Source organism: Leopardus geoffroyi, chromosome A3, assembly GCF_018350155.1.
Source record: "Leopardus geoffroyi isolate Oge1 chromosome A3, O.geoffroyi_Oge1_pat1.0, whole genome shotgun sequence".
NCBI lineage: Eukaryota > Metazoa > Chordata > Mammalia > Carnivora > Felidae > Leopardus > Leopardus geoffroyi.
In genome coordinates, this window is record NC_059336.1 from 41,880,861 (window position 1) to 41,904,055 (window position 23,195).

At 41.2% G+C, this 23,195-nt stretch overlaps 1 protein-coding gene across 10 annotated transcripts in view; it reads right to left on the minus strand.

Annotated features, from left to right (window-relative positions):
• The window catches only part of KIF16B (kinesin family member 16B), a 288,439-nt gene that overhangs the window by 127,984 nt on the left and 137,260 nt on the right, over nucleotides 1–23,195 (minus strand). For all 10 annotated transcript variants that reach the window (XR_006703358.1, XR_006703357.1, XR_006703353.1 and 7 more), the window contains 3 exons: nucleotides 15,748–15,867; nucleotides 14,814–14,865; nucleotides 13,009–13,146 (listed from right to left, as the gene is read on the minus strand). Coding sequence is in view for 3 of the 10 variants with exons in the window: in XM_045445356.1 (XP_045301312.1) it covers nucleotides 13,009–13,146; nucleotides 14,814–14,865; nucleotides 15,748–15,867 (310 nt within the window). In the remaining 7 variants the exon portion in view is untranslated. The remainder of the gene's footprint in view (nucleotides 1–13,008; nucleotides 13,147–14,813; nucleotides 14,866–15,747; nucleotides 15,868–23,195) is intronic.

The window sequence follows — 23,195 nt, forward strand, 5'->3', positions numbered from 1 at the left end:
AGTATAGCAGTGGATAGTAACCAATCTACAACCTGCTTATCCCCCTCATGGAAAATTATATTCGTATATTTTCCAATCATGAAAAGGCACCATTACCATAATTAAGAAAGGTGTTTTCTATGCCTTTTATGACCAGGACTCAGAACTGTGTGCCATACAGAGAAGTCAAAAGTTAAGCAGCCATGTCTAGGATACAGGTATATTTAATGCTCTTGAAGTGAAATTAGAGATTAAGGCAATCACATTCAATGTGCTAATTACATTTAATCCAATTCTTTTTTTTTTTTTTTTTTCCTGTTAATCAAATGCCCAGCCATGCAGGTTGAAAAGTGCTAAAATATGTTAATGGAAAAATAGAAATGGTATTTCAGAGACATATTTCATATCATATTAAATCATTGAAAATAATCTTGCCACCCATGTATTTGCATGAAATACACATAAAAATCCCTTTAAGAGTTATAAAAGAAAACAAAATTATCCATGACCATTCCTTGTTTCTACCTAAATAATGTGCATAAACTGCCTGGCACACAGAAAGAGGCTTGTTAGGGGCCCCTGGGTAGCTCAGTCGGTTAAGCGTCCAACTCCTGATTTTGGTCCAGGTCATGATCTCATGGTTGATGAGATCGAGCCCCAAATCAGCCCATTTGCGATTCTCTCTCTCCCTCCCTCTCTACCCCTCCTGCGTGTGTACTCTCTCTTTCTCAAAATAAATAATTAAATATTAAAAAAAAAAAAAAAAAGAGGCTCTGTTAAGGCTGGTTTCTTTCTATTTCATTTTATTCCTTTACTCAACAAACCTACTAACTTAAAAAATTGGCTTTGTTTTTACATTATGCTGCTGTTCATTCATTCATTCATTCATTCATTCATTCATTCAACAAGTACTTAATGAACCCTGACTGCATGCTAGTCACTGTGATAAGCACTGCAGATACAAAGTTGAACAAATCAGACATATGCCCTGCCCTCATGGAATTTATAAGTAAGAGAGAGAGGTGAATAATCAAATAAGTCCACAATTAGATGCAAAGCTACACCTAAAGGAGAGATACCCTGCCCAGTACTCAAAGAGCACATAAGACGAGGGTTGATTTAGAGGAAGTTAGGGAAAGAAGAAGTGGGAAGCGGTGCCTAAGACAAGCTCTGAGGATGAAGCACGGAGAGTGAGGGAGTGGCATGTGTAAAGGTCCCATGGCAGGAAAAACTGATGGTGGTGGTGGTGATGATGCTGAGTGACTGGAAGACAGTTAAATGCCTACGGCACAGGAAAGGGAGAAGACCAGCACACACAATGAAGCTTGAGAGAGGGAAAGGAAGAGACCACATAGAATCTTTCAAGATACAGTAAAGCAACTTTTACTTCATGAGGGTGCAAAAGAAGATGGTGAAAGGCTTTGTGCAGCATCACATGATTGGATGAGAGTTTCAGAAAGTTCATTCTTTCAACTGTTTGAAGAAGGAAGCAAAGAGGGCAAGGGTAGATGCAGATAAATAAGGTCGGAGGCTATTGCAAGAGTCCAGGTCAAAGACAATGGTGGTTCAGCACTGGGGGGAAGGGGAGAGGAGAGAAGGAGAATAAACAAATCAGGAAGATATGTAGAAGATAAGGTCAAGAGGACCCCATGATGGGCTGCATGAAGGGACAAGGGAGGTAAAGAAGATGTTCCTGGGTACTGGCAGGCAACAGCTGGTTGGACGGGGAGCTGTTCACACAGACTGAGAATACTGAAAAAGGACCAATATTGGGTTGGGAGAGAAAGCCTGAGTTTGGTTTTATACATAATGAATTTGAGATGGCTTTGGCAGGCAGAAATATGGGTCTGAAGCTCTAGAAGAAAAACTTGGGACATCTATCCATCAGTGTATCTACCAACCTACCTACTAACCTACTTACTCATGAATATATATAAATGTATACGTATGTATGTGTGTGTGTATATATGTATGTATGTATATATGTATGTATGTGTGTATACACACACACACACTCAGACACACACATGCACTTACGTATATATACATATCTACCTAACATCTGTGTGTGTTAAGACCCAGAGCATCTGCCCTGCCCCAAACTCTTGTGTGGCCAAGGGTGAGTTAAGCTCACCCTTTCCAGAATTCAGTTTCCTTATCTAGTCATCAAACTGGATACTTTCTAAGGTTCCTTCCAGATCTTAAACTCTTTAACCATGAACTACTCCTTGATCGGAGGTTAGTTAACATGATTAGTCACAGCAGATGGACTTTTCTGATGCGTTTAGTTTGTAATTTTTAGAGCATATCTAAGCCTCCTTAAAATGCATGATGGCTTCTTTGAGTTTACTTCAGAGCCTGTTAAATACCAGAAGGTAGACAAGTTCCAGATGGTCTTAAAAGGAAATGGAAGGGAAATGACATTGTAAAAGGGTACACAGAGGCACTTGTTAACAACAACCAAAAAAAAGATAGAAAGAAAGAAAAAAAAATGCTTTGCTTAAATCTCTATGAATGAAACCACTGAATGCTGATTTCACAGAAGATTTTCTGTTTTAGTATTTCAGGTACACTGAAAGTGAAATTAAACATGTAAACATTTCTATGGATTTCTAAGCAGTATAGTGACAATAATCGTTAATATCACTATTAATTACCCTCAAATTTTATGTGAGATTTTCTAATTCTGCTACGGCACAAATAAATCAACTCTCTTATCCTATTAAATGTTGTCATATGAATATTTCTGAGGTGATGATGTACAAATTAATTAATTCTGGGTTATAATTAATACAAACATGTAGGAAAACAATACTTTCCAAAAGTGGATGGTCCAATGTAACAGGAGTTTAGAGGCCAAAAAATAAGGGGCCTGGTGAAATTTTGCTTCAGTCTCCAAATTCTGAATTTGATTACTTTAGAAAGCCTCGCCCCACCCCACCAAGCACACAGACAGGATATAACAGACGGCTGAAGCATGCTCCGTGAAAGAGAAGTTTTCATTTTGGATACAATTGTCAGGAAAGCAAATCTCTGTCTAGGAACATAAATTTCTATTTTTTTTTTTTAAAGTTCATTTATTTTTGAAAGACAGAGAAAGACATAGCACATGCAGGGGAGGGGCAGAGAGAGAGGAAGACACAGAATCCGAAGAAGGCTCCAGGCCCTGAGCTGTCAGCATAGAGCCTGATGCGGGGCTCGAACCCACGAACCATGAGACCTGAAACGTTCAATTGACTGAGTCAACCAGGTGCCTCAGGGAATGTAATTTTCTAGAATGGTACTGAGATACAGGTCAGGGTAAGGCAGAATGGGTGAAGTTCTTAAAACTTGTTTGTGTAGGATCATTTTCCTTCTGATTTAAAACATCCTCAAAATATTTACATTAAAATAAGTTATGATGATGGCACCATTTGGAGGACCTGATAAAAGAAAGTCTGATTTCCACTAATAACGCCAGTACTTGAGAACGCATTAAGTAATATGTTTGAAGGCCTTGGGCTCTTGTGACACTGATGTTATTACTTAAGGCACCTGAATTATAGTAATTTTTCTCTATCTCCAAACGGCTTCAGGCAATGAGACGGGGAAGATTAAGATCTGACATGGTGCTTGTGGTAAGAAAATTTCATATGAATACTGACAAATTCAAACAGGGTAGGTGGCTTGGGGTTCACAGCTAGCTTGGATAAGTGACAGGCACTCAGCATCAAGGGTAACGGACGTCAGTGTCAAAGCATGCCATCGGGTCGTCTGCTAGTATTTGTGAAGGATATAAATACACATGACACCTTGTCAAAAGGCCACATAGGCCTGGCCCCCTCCCTTTCAACATTTATAATTCAAATGTGGATTTACAATTTCCTGATTTAGATAAATTACTTAAATCCTTGTTCACTCTTGGTAAGGGAAAAATTGCAAACCTACATTGTGAGACTCTGCAGAAGAAAGTAAATTGATTCTCATTCTTTGTTATTGAGGTTTCCAGCCAAATAATCCATCAAGAATTATTTGTCCAAGTGTGTACATGGGTTGACTCTGGAGCTATGTAAAAATCCCAAGATATTCCAGTCCCATCCCCAAAGAAATGTTTAGATGTGTGTGGGGGTGGGGCAAGTGGGAGCTGATTTTTCTCTTCTGAAAGCCTGACAGGAGATGCAAAAAGGAATTTTCATTCTTCTGAAGAAAAATGCAGAAAGTGTATGAAATAATTAGAGGATGATTCCAGACAGTAGAATATAAAATGACAAATCCTAAGGTACTGAATGGAAGGCATTATACTAACTGGTCAGGCTATTAGTAACTTTCTTTCCTTCATATTCTTTGTTGCCAACAATACCATTTATTCTGTTAGCAACAAGCTCAACTATTCAGGTCTAGCCTCCTACACACTCCAAGCTGTCAATATTTTATTGTTCCTTCCAAAATAGTTCTTTCCAAATGCCTCCCTTCTCTCCAAGCAGCAACAAGGGTCTCTGCCCTCCATCACCCCTCTTGTGTTACTGCTCATCTCCAAGCCCCCTTGGGCTACACAAATGTCACACTGTCCTTCATGTCAGCGACCATATTATGCATTGACTGAATGGTGAACACCTTGCAGTCTACGGTTCCCAAGCCCTAGAAACCTGCCACGATTCAGCAGCCCTGGTCCCCCACTACTCCTGGCTTCCACTTCACCCACCTTCCAGGCTTCAGATACTTCTTTGCCACACACTTTGGTCAAAGCACATCTACATCACTTTTTCACCATGTGCCATTTTGACAAATGCATCATCCACTTCAGAATTCAGCTTTGGGTAAATGTCTCCCTTTTTGGCAGTCTACAGCCACCCTGTGGGAGGAGTTTGGGTTCTGCACAGATGGATAAACATACCCCGCCCTGTCTGTCCCACTGAATGCCACTACAGTGTGGGCAGAAAGCAAGCAGGAGTTATTCGAGGGCCCTGACAAGTAAGCAGTAGCAGGTGGGCTGAAGAAGACAGGGATCTGAAGCACCAATGGACAGACAGGGAATGTACTATTTGCACCTTCCAGTGTTCCCTGGCTTAGTCTAGGAGGAAACCCAAAAGCTGACATCAGCACAAATGAAAGAACTCCAGGAGAAGCCCTCTAGTTCAGGTTCAAGGTGGAGTGAGAGGGTGTCCTGGCAGCAACAAAGGAAGCAGCAGGGGGCCCACGGATGCCTATAACTACAAGGAAGGGGAAATCCCTCTCCAATCAGAGAAGTGATGATCTCCATGAGGGTGGGGCACAGTCTTGTAGCTTCTCTCTCTCTCTCTGCCCTCTTCCTTCTTGGCCCCAGACTTGGGCACAAGCACAGAAAGAACATGAAAGAGTAGTATAAAGCTCCAGATTTCTAGCCAGATGACAGAAACGGGAAGACTCTTCAGTGTTGACACAGAAGGAGAAGTTCAGGAAATCAGACTCACAGAACTATTTATGAACTCCTCCGCCACTTAGTTCTGACCCTCAACAGCACACAAAGACTTCAAGGACTGACCTAAGATACAGACTACGGCTCAGGTCCCAGACAGGCCCTTAGGTAGCACACACGGGACAGACCAGAATAGCACCACAAAGGCTTTGAAAATTGAATTGGCATTGGAACTAGAATCACAACCCCCAGAGGCTAATTCTAACTTACGGTCTGAATCCAACCAGGTCAACCGCCTGCTAAAACAAAACAAAACCAAACAAAATCAACGTTTCCCATAGGATTTAAACAAGACTCAGAGTCTCATATCAGAATATCAAAAATGTCCAGGATGCAATCTAGTATTGTTCAGCATATGAAGAAGTGGGGCAACCTCAACGTGTATGGCAAAAATCAATCAACATATGTCAACGTGGAGATCATAGAGATGTTGAACTTATTTGATAAAGATTTTAAATCAGCTATTATATAAATATTCAAAAATAGGAGAATAATCTTGAAAGTTAAAATGTTACAACAAAGAAATAAAGGATATTTATTCAAAGAAGAATCAAATAGTACAACTAAAAAAATACAACAACCAGAATAAAAATACACACTGGTTGGGCTCAATAGAAAGGTAGAAAGGACAGAGAAAGAATCCGTGAACTTGAAGACAGACCAATTAGAATGATCTAATCTGAAAAGAAAAAAGAGGGGCACCTGGGTGGCTCAGTTAAGTGTCTGACTTCGGCTCAGGTCATGATCTCACGGTTCATGAGTTCGAGCCCCAAGTTGGGCTCTGTGCTGACAGCTCAGAGCCTGGAGCCTGCTTCAGACTCTGTGTCTCCCTCTCTCTCTGCCTTTCCCCACTCATGTTTTCTCTCTCTCTCTCAAAAATAAGTAAACATTAAAAAAATTTTTCTTTTAAAGAAAAAAGAAAAAAAGTTTACCAAAGGGTAAAAATAAGTAAACAGAGCCTCAGGGCCTTGTGGAACAATACTAAAATATTTAACAGTCATGTAATTGGAGTCCCAGAAGAAGGGAAGAAAGACTATAGGGTGGAAACAAATTATTTAATTTTGACTATGACTGAATGAGTATAATAACTGAAAAGTTCCCAAATCTGGAGAAAGACATAAACCTACAGATTCAAGAAGCTGGGCAAATCCAAAACAGGTAAACATCAAGAAATCCATGCCAAGGCACATTGTAAGCCACTCTATGGAACATGAAGCTAAAAGTGACATTTAAAAAGGAACAGAGAGAGAGGTCATGAAAAGTCTCTAACAAGAGATGAACCCAATGAAGAGAAGAAAGAGGTTAAAGGGACTATCATATGGTTGTCGTGTACACCAACATCTGGGACACCAAGAAACTGTCTTGAGTGTTATTAGTTTTGGTCAGCTGGTCTCATAACAGATGTTCATCAACATCACTTACACGGCTTGTGAAAAACTAAAGTACTAGGCCCCGTTCCTATATTTTCTGACTCAGTAGGTCTAGGACGGAACATTTCAAAATGCTCTAGGTACTACTGATGTTACTAATAAGGGGATGCACTTTTAAAAACTGTGGGCTTTGGGTAGAGTCTTTAAGAAGAGCCAGGGCTTTGACTTTCAAAAGCATCTACTGAAACATCCATGTACAAGAAAAAGGGATCATATGTACAGATCTCAAGTCTGAGGAAAAAATCTAATGATAGTGAGTACTTATGAGCAAGTACAGGTGAGTTAACTGGGAGGCCAGCCACTCATATCTGCTGGCTGGCTGTAGTGTACAAAAGATCTCTTCTGTTCACTAGATACCTTGGAAAAGCTGCTGGAAGATCCATTTCCCTTGCTAGTTCCACTAAAATCCTTTCTTAATTTGCCACTGAACAACTCACAGCAGTGCTTAAGCAAATGAAAATTTTATCAAAGCCTCCTCAGCTCCACTCCCCAGATGATCACCTGTTACCTCTTTCTGAGTGCTTGAATAGATGCAAATATATTTTGGCACTCAAGCATAACACATTCAGAAGCACCTAGGTGTAAAGTCCCCAGATACAGTTTCTGCGGCATGTCTAAAAGAAGAGATGAACGTTCAACAGCTCTGAAAAACCCGCCAGATGACCAAGGGAGTCCTCTGATATGAATGGGAAAATTAATCACCTTTTAACAACTATCAGCTTTCAAGTAACATTTTATAGTAAAAGGACAAAAATAATAACAATTAACGTAAGAGAGAAGAGTTCCTAGCAATTATATAGAAAATGCTGAAATACTTTTTGAACTGTAACTCACTTGATTTTTGTACCATTTCATAGTAAGTATTTGGAAAAAAGAAGAAGAAAAGCCTAAGGTCACTACCAAGAACAGCTCAAGGCCTATGCACTAGATACCCTGGTCAAATTCATGCTTTCTTCTCTAGCAATTGCCTCCTTTCTACAGAATCACACTATTATTCTATAAAGTCATTCAATGCAATCATTCTATGGCATCGTGGGAGTGAGGAACGCTAAGCTCCAGAGAACACAGCAATGGAAGAGCACACTCAGGTGTGATGCTGCATGTGCCGTGCGTGGCTTCTGGAAGAACTCAGGGAAGAGGAGGAGAAAGGTTTCATGTGCCGGGCTTTAGGCAACACACATTCTGTATGCCATCTCATTTAATTCCCACGGCACTAGCAAACGCTTTTCATTTTAGTGATGTTGCCAGACGGAAATACTCCTATAATTTAAGGCGGGGGAAGTACTGTTTATACAATCTCGAAGTAAGGCTGTTAACTGATACAGGTTAAAAAAAAAAAAAAAAAGTTCCCACAATGGTGAAAATCTACTAAATACAAGTAAATCTCCTATTAGTTGACATTCACAAATCTCTTAAGTGATCTAGATAAGGAAGTGGTAATTACTGCCTGTGCTTTTTAAGGGGACAGCCTAACACATTTCCAAATGAAGTAATTTACTAATGAAAAGAGATGTTTAAGTATCAAATATCAGCAATAAACTGGAAACTGATAGTGAAAAGATAGGAAGCTGCTGGCAATGCAAGGTAAACCTGGAATCCTGTCAAATGCAGACTCAATACAGTTAGATGGCTGTGACTTGGGTTAACATCCATCTCTTCTTGACACCTTCACTTAAACTGCTTCATGGGCAAAAGCCAAGTAATTTTTGGAGTATGAATATACTGATAGGTTTAATTCTGTTTCCCAATTATTATATTTTAATGAAGTCCATATTCTTTCTCTTTTTCATTTGGTCTTGTTTTTTGTTTGTTTGTTTGTTTTGTTTTGTTTTTTGTTTTTGTTAAACGATCAAATCTTACAAATACAGCTGGAAATTCTTCTGTAGCCCTACCTGATAAAAGACTCCCCAGGACTCCCCCTTCCTCTCCAGAGGTTAACACCATTCCAAAGTAGGCATGTGTTAGTCCCATTCACATCTTTTTGCTTTTACTACATAGTTTCATAACCAAAAAGAACACACTGTATATGTTGTGTTTTTAAAATGTGTTCCAGTTCTCATTTTAATAATCCTCAAAAACGAAGGTATGTGGAGAAGTCTAACCCTTAATTTCAGAAGGACCGTACACATGGCTTTCCTTGGTCGGATGTTTCAGTCTGAAAGTATGTGCATTAAAAAAAAAACGGTATTCTGTTGCTTCGTTCATGTAATGCCTTGAAACACAAAGTCATCTTGCATTTCACTGCCCTAAGACTTGCTAATGACATTTGTTCTTGGTGCACGGTGTTTTAACGCTTTGGAACATGGCATTTTTATGTCGGTAGCTCAGAAGAGCACCAGAGGAGCTCAAGCCCAAATCATGGCACCATGGTAATAAAAACAAGATACCCCACAGGAAAAAGATAATTCTGACCATTAACCTTAAATGTCAATTAGTACTACTTTCCGAGGACAAGTCAAAAATTTAGTTTCAGTCATCACTAACCTGAATAGGCATATTTTTTAAATGGACTTTCAATTAAGGTAAAAATTTAAGATTAAAAAAAAACTTGATATAAATACTATATGGGAAATATATTTATTACTTACCTTCAATGCCTCAATTTCCAAGAGAATTAGAGACATAATCATAGCTATATAAGCAGATGGCAGTGGAATAATAAGCAAATTCTTTGAACTAAATAAATAATAATCTTTCTATGGGGGTGGGTGGGCAAAGGGTAGAAGATAACCCCAATACTGAACAGTAAGTTCTAGGCAGTTTCCCTGTTAAACAATATGTGCTCTAAAAGCTCCTTTTACAGTGTATTGTTGGGACCTTAAAACTGATTTTTTTCAGAGAAACACCATTACACATAAAAGTTAACCTCCAAGAGGACCCACAAGAGACTATTTGACCCATAATGGTAGAAGCAGTGATTCTACAATTTCTTTGAAAAAATTAACAGGTACGAATAGCACAAAAACACTCAAATAAGAAGAGAAATTAAAGCATATTAAAACATAACAAGCATTAAAATTGTGTGATACCTGTACAAAAGTAGAAATACAGAGTACACGAACAAAGTGGAAAGCCACAAAATAGATACGTTGCTATGTGTCAGCGTTCATTTTTGGGAAAGAAAATTTCTTCGAAAAAGAGGTGGGTATTTAGCATGCATGAGGTAAGGTTATAATAAATGATAAACCAATATGGAAAAAATTAAATTAGCTCTACCCCAGATGTATTAAACGATTAAATATTTCAAAATGAATTCTAAAGTTCTACTCATGCATTAACGATGATATTGGAAACCAGTACAAGCCTCTTATAAAATCCCATAACAATACACAGTCATCAGAGCAAGGTCAACTTCCCCTGACCTGACGGGGATGCAGCCCCTACAGAGATCTCTACTGCGCAAGGGGACCCATCTCCCACCTCTCACCATGACCTGTGCACCAGCCCTGCTGCCCATAGAACAGCAGCAGGCCCTCCACCTGAGGTCCTAAGCGTGAACAAACAGGTGGTCTGGGTCTGTGTGCTCACAAGCAGGACAGCCACTGAAAAGCACTATTTAGTGACCTCCTGTCTGCTGGCCAATTATGGTAAGTTTCTGGGCTCAGGGCAGATAGCCTCTCACCATGACTGTTACTCTGCTGTCCAGCAAGAACCAGCTTCTCCAACCCTTACTGCCAGAGTCCTTGTCCTGGTTACAGACAAGCAGAAAATGCTGCTTTGGTGATGATCACTGGGCACTCATGGTATCCTTGGTTTGGGCTAGTCACCAGCTACTGCTGAACTCTGAAATTCCCGGCCAGCTCCAAGGTACCCAAATGTTTGCCAAGCTCAACTTACCCTGACACTGAAAAATACTAATAGTACAAAAACAGATGAAGAGATCAATGGATGAGTGGATGACTTGGTGGTAGGTTCATGGGTGGATACTCCATTAGTTGCTTTTAGAATGTCTTCAGTGGATTCTATACCCTTCCTACAAAAGGATGATGGTTCTGGTACCATACCATCCTTCATTTCTGAGATAACTCCTTACAACTGATTTCTGCTCATGACTTCACTAACACCATTGAACTATATGCTTTCCATCTGTCCAATTTCCCCCATGTGTCCAATTCCTATGTCAAACCAGATACATTATAGTATGTAACTACGAAAAACTGTTGTCATAAAACTATGCATAATATACAGAAAAAAAAAGGGGGGGCTTAAGGCATATCAACTCTTTCCTTTGTTCCTCCTCGCATGACTAAGTACAAAAGCCATTAGGCAGGACTATGCAAAGCAGGCATCAGCATGGGAATGGGAGTAAGTTTCAGTGTCTGCACTAGAAGAGTGAGGGCAGTGGCAGTGGTAGTCCAGCATGGGGTGTCAAAGCCTGAACAGGAAGAAGAGGATCCCTGCATGAGGAGGGGGCAGAAGTGATAGCATACTGGTTACATAATGGAAGTCAGGTTTATCACGATCAGAAAAGGGAGCTATTTACAAATATGAAAAAAGGAAAAAAACTAGAAAGAATGCTATGATATTGTGTTGGATTAGAGGTACTGATATGAACTCCTGGTCAGCAATATAGATGCTGAAATGCTGACACAGCTACAGACATAAATATAGTTGTATGTGTTGTACACACAGAGACACACACTTTCCCTAACTCTTTTGACTAACAGGACCTGGGAACAGCAACACCTCAAGAGCGACAAATACGTCTAGAGCTCAGATCTTAGTTTCTAAATCCCATTCTCCACCGAGATGAACCAAGGCTCCTTGGAGAACTGGCTGATTCCAGCAAAGTATAAGAGATAAGCCTGGAACATGTTATTGTGTCAGAAATTAAGGAAGTGCTCATCGATGCTGGGGACAAGATCCAAGGACACAGGAATCGGCTTGGAGTAACTCCCACTCACCAAACCTGGGACAATTTGTGTATCAAAACAAATAATGACAGACAGACCAAGACCTGCCAAATAAAATAGCGAGCCATGTGACCCTGTTGATACCTACAGTAAAAATCCAACTAATGTAGAAGGAGGGAGATTGCCACGTGGCATCCATCCGAATAATTCAATCAGACACCAGCACCCCCCAACATGGTTCCAAAACCAGTGGGTGAAAGTGTGATAAAGAATGGGTATTTATGATCTCAAAATCCTGCCCAATATCCTTATTAATAAAAAGGAGGAAGAGAGTAGCTTCATAGTAAAGAAGCCTGGCAAGCTCCATTTTAATCAAATGATCAAAGCAAGCATCTCCTCAGTAATGGGACGTGGGAAAAACAGGGCATCATCTCTCGGACAGTCCTGTCAAGAAGGCACAATATTAGTGTCATCGCGAGGAAGCAGCAGATAGACGCTACACTTGTGTAAAGGGACATTCTGCAACATATTTGACCTGCCAAAGTCCCAAGAGTCAGAGGAAAGCAAAGGAACTCTTCCAGACTGAAAGAGACAAGACAGGTGGGGCAACTCAATGCAGCACATGATGCCAGATTGAATCCCGAACCCACAGTGGACATTGTTGGGCAAACAACAACTTGAAGGGCGTCTGAGGATCAGATGGCAGGAATGTACCGAAGTTTGTTTTCTAATCTGGATGCTTATCTTGTAATTACACAGGAAAATGCCATTGTTTAAAGGAAATAAACACTGAATTATTCAGGGGTGGTGGGGCATCACGTTGGTGATTTACCTTCAAATGCTTCTAAAACTAAAAAGTTCTTTGTATGAGAGTTGCAAATTTTCCATAAAACTGAAATTATTTAAAAAGAAAAAAAAAAGCTATGATACCAGATCCTGTATGTATGCTACAATCACAACTATTCACAAAAAGAATACAAATATGGTAATAAAGTTACTAACAGCAGGCACTGTGTTAAGGTTTTGCATTTGAAAGGTGCTTTTTTAACTTAAAAAATTCCTTTAAAGTCATATTTCCATAAGAGCAATAATTTTTAAGACAACTATATATATGTTTAATTCAACAAGACAACTGGAATATAAAGAAGTCCTCCAGCGAAACAGAAAACAGCATAATGAACCAAACAGTCTGCATATTTCTTATAACTAACCAGCAATTAATTCTAAGATGCACACGTTCTCCCATTACCTGACCAACTTGTTCCCTAGCAATGGCATACACAAAGAACTCTGAAAACCAAAAACCAGATACCTTGATTTAGGTGTGTGGCCTCCATGATCTGAACACCATTCACGGAGCACTGAGACCCGCTCAGGGGTATCAGAGTCACCGTCCCCCCGACGTTTTCAAAGATGCAGTGCTCACTCTCCAGGTCAAGGCCATGAAGAACTAAGTTGGAAAAAGAAAAAAGAAAGATAATATCTTCTTTGTTATCGAGTACAGTGAGTCCCAACCTTTACTTATTTTTCCATATTGAATACCCTTCCTTTTCCATGTAAATATTATGAAGTGAACATTTATGTTCAGGGAGAAAAGTGAATTTCAGGACTTCATGGCATCAACTGACAGAACGCTGAATGTTACCTCAAAGGGTCTGGATTTCACCTGTGTAAGGAAGTAAGTTCTCACATGCTAATTTCTCTCATCTTCAGGGAGAATATAGTTGAGTAACTTGTCTTAATTGAATACCATTGTGTGGCTCAGATGCTGAATAAACTTCCCCCACCAGCCACCCAAAGGTCACTGTAAAACGGAAGAAACAAAAGGGCTCTGTGGGTCAAGGCCCTTCTTACAACCTCTGCACTTATAGACACTGCCTTCCAGGAGCAGAAACCAAAGGTGAACTTGGCCTGGCATGGATCTTGAGAGGCCCAAGGAAGTCTCCAGAAGCTGCACTGGGATGCACACCACCACAGCCTGTGCCAAATCTGAGAGAACATGACCTCCACTGACCTCTCAGAGCATGAGGCCGCTAAAGTACCTATTCTTGTAGGACTACACTGAGTTATTCTTACTTGGGTGAGTGGCCAGGCATGGACATGAACGTCTGTCAAAAAAACCTACACAATTTCAGGCACAGTTCTTGGCCAGCTTCTCAGAAGTACAAATCAAACAGCTCCCACTGTTCTCCACTGAACCATACTACTGAGCTTTTCTGTGCACAGAAAACATGTGTTCTTACCAATCATCATCATTTACAGCAATCCCAAAGGTCAAACACACAATTTAACAATCAGAAGAGGAGGCCTGACACCTAGTTCCACTCAAAAACAGCTGAAGCTGAGGACTTCTGGGAACTGGTTTTCAGCTCTCCCAGTTTCACAGCAAATAGTAAAACACACAGAACTACACTAGCTTTGGCGTGATGAATAGCTTACACTTGGCAGGAAAGCAAGTCCATTACCAGCAATTCTAAAAACAGCTGAGAAGACAGAATTCTTCCCCTGCCACTCCCCACCTTGTCACACACACACACGTGCACACACACACACACACACACACACGCGCGCACACACCAACCACCACCACTACAGTGGTTGCCCAGGTATGCTTTTAAAGCCTAACAAGACCTCATCCTGCTCCCGGGCTGAATCACTGCTTATCTGTGGGTCTCGGCAAAGACTTTCAGGAAACCCAGAAGTCATACCTCTATATGCGTGTGTGTTGTGCACTCTGGCATCATTGCACAGGTGTCTATATCCTTCCTGTTGAGGGATCTGCTACCCTCTATCTGTGTCTGTTGGCATATTTTCATCACTGTCCCATTGTGACAAGAGTAGAGTAATTTAAATTACTCTCGAAAGTTGTGACAGAGTATAGAATGTATATACGGTGGGGGTAAGGATGTACAACTCCATTTTATTCACTAAACTAATTGTTCTGTTCCATTCATTTGAGTTGCATTCAAAATGATAGAAATGCACATACTGATCGATACTGTATTTGCAAAAGAGGTTTTTTTTATAATCACTTTAGTGTTAGCCATTCGAAAGAAAATTCTTCATTAAATGATTTTTAAAAATCACTGGGAAGAAGAAATTGATAAAGATTCTCACCAATATCCTGTTCTGTTGAAGCATCTTCTCGACCAACATATGTCTGACCTTCCTAGGAAGAAAAGTCAAGTTGAATTTATTAGCAAGAACATGAAGAATGGTCTGTTTCTCCATTTCTCATGTAAACTCAAGCAAGCTGGTGGCTGATAGGCTGAGCAATGTTCTAGATAGGCCATAGCCTCAGTGCAATTAGAGTTCACTGAGGCTCTGTAACAATGTCCCATGTTGCCCAGAAAATGCACAGGTCCTGAGGCTTCCTGCTCAACAAGGGTAGGCTCCTATTTTTGGCGTGCATCCATACTCTGTCCACGTGGGTAATCCCACTGATGTTCCTGATCCTTTCTGGCAAGTTTCTCCTCTAGGGGCCAGAGGTTCTTCCTATCTAAAGATACAATTTATGGGAGCCTGCAAAGCTCAGATCCAACACTATCCTCATTTTAAGGCATGGATCAGAGAGAGGATACTAAGTCAAGGTTACAGAGGCAACCACTGATACTAATGTGGTAATTCTGTTCTCTTGACACAAATTGCCAGTTTGGGACCAGGCCCAATAATGTAGGCTGGAGACACGCTTTATAATTAACCCGAGGGACTAGAAAATTACATCTAGCAAATCTCAGCTCCAGGTGGTTGTAACTTTCCTTCCTTGGTCTGCCTGCCTTTTTGTTCCTTACCTCTCTCTCTCACTGATTCTCCAAAGTGGCAGGCAAAGTAAATGGATCTTCATTTAGCTTTAGAACTCCATAAACATGGGAACTTTTAATACCACAGAACACCAGTGAACCATTGAAAATCCCCAAAGGGCTCAAAGATTTGTAGTGTATTCTCTAATGTAATAGTTGTGTTCACAGATGTAGAGTATTACAGGAAACTCTGCTAGTGTCTAAAGAGGAAACGGAAAACAAAATTATGTTCTACTTAAGCCACTTCTAACCTTCAAGTGATATAAGATGATTCCAGTACTCAGAAGGTCATCATCAATGCCAATCAAATGGGGCAGTTCAGAATCCAAAACAACTCCAATCCCTTCTTTCCTAAGGGCTAGAGTTTGTTCCTGAAATTAGGAGGGAAAGGAAAGGAAAGATTACTTAGAGGAAAGAGAATGAGTAGTATTTTATTTCTCATCAAAACAGCTGCAAGAAAAATGGAAAATCTTCATGCTGGGATCCTGGCATGTGGCAGGTAAAGTGAACTTGAAATATACAAAAAGCTCAATATAAAATGAAGTAAACTTATTGCCTGATGAATACAACCTCTTTGAAACCAAAGCTCAGACCTTGCCTTGCTTAGGAAAGGTCCTAGGACCACCCAACTACAAAGTAATCTTTCTCCCTCTTCAGAACCCTTATTTCACTTAATATCTAGAAGTCTCCCAATCTGTCGGCTCTTCTCACCAGTTACTATGGTCAAACTGTGAATGTTCCCCAAAGCAATCCTTTCCTGTGCATTAGCAACCTCTGTGCCAGATGTACTTGACCCTCTGTCTCCTGAACTAACTTCTAATACCTACCAGGTCATCCCTACGTACATAAAAATCTGCTACACATTCTCCCAACAACGACCACCATGACCACCCCCCCTTGGCTCTGCATCTCCTCCAACTACCAACAATTTCTCTGTGTCCCTTTGGAAATAATCTCCTCCAAAGTCTTCCCTACACTAGTGGTTTCTCCAATTCCTCCCCTCCCACTCTCTCCTGCAGGCTTTCATCCTTGGGACCAGAGTACCTATAGTCACTCCCTGATGACCGCATCCTGTCTCTGGACTTCACCTGCAATCTACATGCGATAACTCAAGTCTAATGCTACAGACAGCCCTCTCCCTTGACCCCACACTCATGCATACATACAATCACTTACCTCAGTGTATTCTATGGGGATGCCAAACAGGCAGCTCAAACCTAATACATTAAAAAACCAACTCTTGGGGTGCCTGGGTGGCTCAGTCGCTTAAGCATCTGACTTTGGCTCAGATAATGATCTCGGGGTTAGTGAATTCGAGTCCTGCATCAGGCTCTCTGCTGTCAGCACGGAGCCTGCTTAGGATCCTCTGTCCCCCTGTCTCTCTGCCCCTCCCTCACTTGTGCCCACCCACTCTCTCTCTCCCCCAAAATAAATAAACATTAAAAGAAAAACCCAACCCTTGATTTCCCCTGCCTCTCAAACCTGCACACCATACCATCCCGGTAAATGCCAACCTTCCTTCTAATTGTTCAGACCAAACACCAAGATTATACTTTGCTCCTTTCTTTCTCTAAATCCTACATGCTTAGTGTTGTCTCTGCCTTCAAAATATGACCTAATCTGACAACATTGAACCACCTGCACCACATTCCTCCTGAGCCCCAACCACCATCATCTTTCACCAGGCTACCACCACTGGTGCCCCACTGTGTCATGTGCTCTACTCAGCAGCCAGAGGGATGTGAGGGCAGGCTGCTCCCCTGTTCAAATCCTTTCCCTGGCCTCCCGTTTCATAGAGTTGAAAGCCCAAGCCTTTGTAAGGTTCTACAAAGCTCTACACGATCTCATCCCTTACTAACCTCCCGTTCTCATCTCCCCCCACCTTGCTCACTCCTGTCTAGGAGTCCAGAGGCTCCTTGCCCTTCCTCAAACTTGCCAGCCCGTCCCCAACTCAGGGCTTTAGGCATTGTTGTTCCTTCTGCTTTTGTGGTGGCTGTTTCTTCTGTCACTGTCTGTCCCTTCCCTTCCCCTAGAAGAGGGCTTCCAGACCCTGGCACTACTGACATTTCAAATCAGATGGCTCTTCATCATGGGAGGATGCCTTGTGCACTGCAGGTGGCTTAGCAGTACCCCTGGCCTCTACCTGTTAGCTATGATGCAATGGGAAGTTACGCAAATAAGAGGGCTAAAAGCTATCAGCAGAAGGGAGGAGGGGAAAGAACAAAAGTAGGGAAGGAATGTGTTTCATTTTTGTAGAACCAACAGCTCCAGCCAAGGAGAAGCCCCAGTTAGGTGTTTGACCTGACAGTCCCTTGCTAGGTATGTCTCACCTGATATTCCTTTACATAAGCCAGCTTGAGCCAGATTGGAGGGGAGGACAGCCTGGATTTTACAGAAACCCCCGAGTTGTTCTGAAGTTACCTTTAGCTCATTACAATACCAAGATCCCCTCCGATAAGTGCAGTTTTCCACCATTTCAAAGATGCGATGTATGTACTGGCACGCTAACATGTCAGGCATGCACAACTGAACCCAATGCAAACTCCCTGCAAGCCTCCTTGCAAACCTATGCAAACTCCCTGCCCCTGCTCCCTAACACGCTGAATTAAAGTTTCCCATATTAACCCCATGGGGAGACAGTGCTTTGAGAACTCTCTCCCTATCTCCCTATTGAAAGTTCTTTGTTTTCCTTGGGTGGCATTCAGTTTGGTGCATCCCAAGCAAACCCTTGAGTTCGGTTACATACCCACTAGATACCAGTAGTACCCTACCGCTTCCACAAGGCTGTGACAACCAAAAAGTCTCCAGATACAAGCAAATATCATCAACTACATAAACTCTAGTTGAGAAGAACTCCCATACATGCATGTGTGTGTGTGTGTGTGTGTGTGTGTGTCTGTGTAAATATAAATAACTCAGCCTTCAGTACCTCAAGTCTCCACTCAAATGCCACCTTCTCCATCACCCCACACAAAGTAATAAGCACTAACCTCCTTTATCCTGATGTTTCCCTCCTTAGCAATTACCACTACATGATATATTACATGTGAGCTCATTACCTGTCCGGACTAGAATATAAACCAGTGCCTAATTTCATGTCTGACACATTGTAACTGGTTAGTATCGTCAAATGAATGAATGAATGAATGAACGAATGGTCAGGTACACGAAGTTCTGACAAATGCAGGCAGGGCAGCAACAGCGTTGGTCAGGCAACAGACAATGGGTCTCTGTCCTAACATAAGGCCTGTCGGTACCAAGACAAAAGAGCTCTAAAATCAGGCTTCTAAACAAATCTGAGATAAATTCCAAAGACCGAAGGTGAAAAGTCCAGCCTTAAGGCTGGGCCATGCTGAGCTCTGACTGAGTCACGTCCAAGAGCACAACACTGCACTCTGTGATCTTAGGTATAATGTGAGCAACGGGGAAGCAAGCTCTAAGCTACCAACCAGGTTCCTGGTAGAGACACTCCTAGCGGGTCTCTTCCCCACCCCACCCCTATAATGCGCACAGTGACCAGGGCACAGTTCTAGATCCCCAAAGCGAGCACTGCCTGAAACATACTCAGTACACCTTACATTTCTGCAATGAATAAATGTATTTCATGTTACTGAAATATTAAAATGATGTCATCCTCTAGGTGAAGGATTCAGAACTTCACAACGTTATAGACAAGGGAGTTACTAAGAGGTTCAGGGGAAGGGTAGCAGGAAGAAAGAAGTTTCCTGGGCCTTCATCTCTGCAGATATGAGTCTCAAACACACACCCACAGAGCTGCAGCTGCAGTCATGCAAGAGGGTGATGGAATGAAATGCAAAAAAAAAAAAAAAAAAAAACCAAACCATAAAAATCACCACTTGAAAGAAAGCAATTTAATTTAACAACCATTAAATAGATACGCAGAGAAAATGACCAATGCATAACTTCCATTCAAGAAAAGGAAATGAAGCGTATCATTGTTCTTCAATTACTCCTCTTATCAGCCAGGCTCCCACTGCAGGGCTCAAAACCTCAGGCTTTCAGGTCGGAGACTTCAGTAATCCTGATTTACTGTACCAAGGCCCTCGCAAATCTTAGTTAAATGAGTACTCTAAATAAACCAGCCTCTACTCCTATCTCTCAGATATTGGTAGAATGTGTTCTTTTCCTCCTGACTGTAGAATTCAAGCAGGAGAGGAAAGTATGTGCTTTAAAAAAAAGAAAAGAAAAAAAAGATATATGTTGGAGTGGAGAACTTAATCACACAGTTCTATTTCATAAAACAGTGTCCTCACTGGAAGGTCTGGTGGCTCTGAACTGTGACAGTACCACATATGTGGTTAGGCAGCCGCCTGCCAACGAATGTTCCAGGCCTCTAGGTCCATGTAAAGAGGACAGTGACTGTTCTCAGAAGTGCAGAGACATATGTATTTTCTTTCTGCATAAGAGTGGACAATAACCCGAGGAAAAGGCAATATTTTAAATTCTCATAGCTCCCACTCAAACTAGAGAAATTGTTTTGGACTACATCCCAGTTTAGTTTCATATTCCTTTTTTTTTTTAAAAAAAACCACTGAAAAACACTTTCTTTTTCCCTTCCTTGAAATAAGTCTCATAGATTTTGAAAATCATTGGAAATTCATAACTTTGGAGCCACGAGGTCAAAAGCATTACCTGTCCCCACTCCCCCTTCCCATGCACACACACCAGCATGTTCTCACACACACTTCCATACACAGAATGGGTAACAGCTGAATTAAGAGACAGTCTTCCAGGACTGGGAGTGGGGGCAGATGAATTTATGATTAATGCTGCTCTAAAGCTCCATGACATTCAAGCTGCATTCACTACATGATATTATAAAAGTGTCACCTCATAAAACTAAAACCGAGGGTTTAAATCATTGCTCAAGTGAAAAAGTAATTTCAGACAAAAATATCTATCACGTATAAAATATTTATTGAGTGGCATCTACTGTTATACATAATTTATGAAACACCTCTTTGATAAGATGGAATATTTAACATAGCAGAATTGGCCATCCCTCCCCCAACTCTAGGAATGCCATGTCCCAAAGAAATGGGAAAATATATAGAGCTGCACGTATTTTGTATTGAAACAAAGCTTCTGGCAACCAATTATTGTATAAAAAGGAAACCATAGCCTGACTAAAAGTGTCAAAACATACTATCAGCTTATTTTAAACATTACGTTCATTACATTTGCAAATAATATGTTCAATATGTTTCTCTGAACCTAAAACATGTGTCTAGTGCCTTTGCGCTCACTGTGTTACTTCTGGCACATTCCAGCAGTTCAGGTGAGTTACAGGCAGGGCTGCCCGATTCCAGGGGAGGAGACCACACAAGGGCTTAGTTCATTGGGAGCACCCCATGTAACCATCATACCTGTTTATAAGACTGAGCAGAGGTCCTACCTCTTTTAATCACAACCATATCCTCAGCATCTAGTACTTTCTGACAAAAGTCAACAGCTTTCCTCAATGACTAAGTGAAAACCAAAACAAGAACTTAACCAACAACAAAACCAATTTTTCCCTTTTGAGAAGTCTCCTGAGAGCTGGATCTCACTTGGGGAATACTAGGAAAACTGGTGATGTGTCTGTCCCACCTAAATTAAGAGCTGTCTAAGAATAGAAACTGTCTTTCCTCACACTGACTACGTCAGGTGAATATGGCTGCACCGGGCACACAGCAGTCACTCAATAAGTGCTGATATTTGCCACGGTAGAGAGTAAGTGATTTTAAGTAGATTGTTTTCTGACAGCCAAAAATTAAATGTCAGACTCTTTTTTTGAGGAAATGTAGTCTATGGAGAATTATGTGTCTCACTAGCGGAATTTTGTAGCGTTGCCTCACAGTATAAAGTGCAGTTAACTTCTGCCAACTTGCCTATGACACTTAGCAGAAGACGAAAGGTTCCCCTGGAGCTGGTGCCCACGGTGTGTGTAAAGAGGGAGGGAGGAAGCCAGGCAGACAGGAAGACTTTTATAAAAAATAAAATTAGCCTCTAGCAAAGCTACTTTTTCATTTAACACACCGCAAGTGACTTTATGTGAATTTAACAAAAGGAAAAGAAACTGAAGTATTTGTTGAATTTCAACCAAATGTTCCTTCACTACAAGGGCTATTTCCTAAAATATCCTTCTAAGTTAAAACGTCATGAAGCATATTTAGCGGTCTGACGGTGCTGCCGACGTACATTTTTCATACGTGCTTTGATTTTAAGCACTCTTACTCGAGTTTGTACACGTTTGGAAATATCTGCCTCCTGCCCTCACACCTGAATAACCCCTTAGCTGTGTCAGTTTGGGCCACCGTCGGGTCATACTTCCTTTCCCTCAGAATGCTGAACACACGGCTCCATTATCTTCAGAAACTGAATGCTACTCTGAGGAAATACGAAGCTACACTAACTTTTAGTCCACGGCAGACAATCTGCTTTTCTGCCCAGGGGGGTATGAAGAACTCCTTTATCTCTGAAATCCAATAGCTTAATTAAGATAGATTTCAGTCTTGAACCTTCTGTACTCCAAATTTTCCTGGAATACAAGACTCACCTGCAGACCCAGTTCTTTTGTTTATTTCTTCATTTCACGAAAACTGGCTTGTTTTCTACCGCATTTTGTTTCATTTGCTGACTGTCTACTTCAGGGATGCCAATTATCCTTATATGACATTGTCTTTGTCTTCTTTATATTTTAGCTTCTGATTACTTAATACCTTGAGTATTTCATTTGTGTTGACATTATGAAGCCTTTACTCTTTTAGTAATTTGATTTCAATGGCATCTATTCTTTCCCTTGGTATTTCTAATTTTACGTATTAGTGCTGTACTGGATGTTGTTTTGGACCTCACACTCTTTCTTTAGGTCTGCAATCTCCTGGTTTTTTTTCCCCCAACCTCATTCTGCTTTTTATTATCATCTTGTTTTGTTTACCGACTTCACATTTCTCACTAACTTTAGTTCCACAGAATGAAACAATTGTAAAGAACTCCCATGCCTTGAGGTATGTTTTCATCGAGATCTGGACCCTTTGTCTTTTGCATGCTAGATTCCTTTTCTTTTTCTTTTTCTTTTTCTCTTTCTTTCTTTTTCTCTTTCTTTCTTTCTTTCTGTCCATCTGTCCATCTGTCCACCCATCCCTTACTATAACTATGTTTCTAGAATTACCCTAGTTTTATCTCTCATCTCGTATATGTGCTCAGGTGTGTATGCTTAGGAATCCAGAGATTCCGTATGCTCTAACACACAACAGGCAACTCCTTGACCCCTGTCCTGCAGTTCCTGTGATCTTGTCAAGTTCAAAGACTGAGTAGCCTGCATTCTATCACTTTTCCCTAGCCAGATGGAATGACGAGAGCCACGTTTCAAACAAAGCACCCTAGAGGCTCTAGGGTGAATTTGAATTCCAGGGCTCTGCCCTCTCTTAGCAAAGGTCATGAAATATCCTCTACTGTGCTCCTTCCTCCTGCTTGAGATCCCACTCCTGTGGGGAAGCCTGCTCCCAGGTCTCTCACCATTTCACCAGGCCTTTACTTACAGACAATCAGCTCTGCATTTCACTTCCTCCCAGTTACCACCACCAGCTACTTCTATGGCTCCTCAAATAAGAACAGGGAAATCAGTTTGGATCTCCCCAGACTGGAGGGCCCCGGGAAGGGTTTTTAGAACCCTCACTGATTTAGGGGCGCCTGG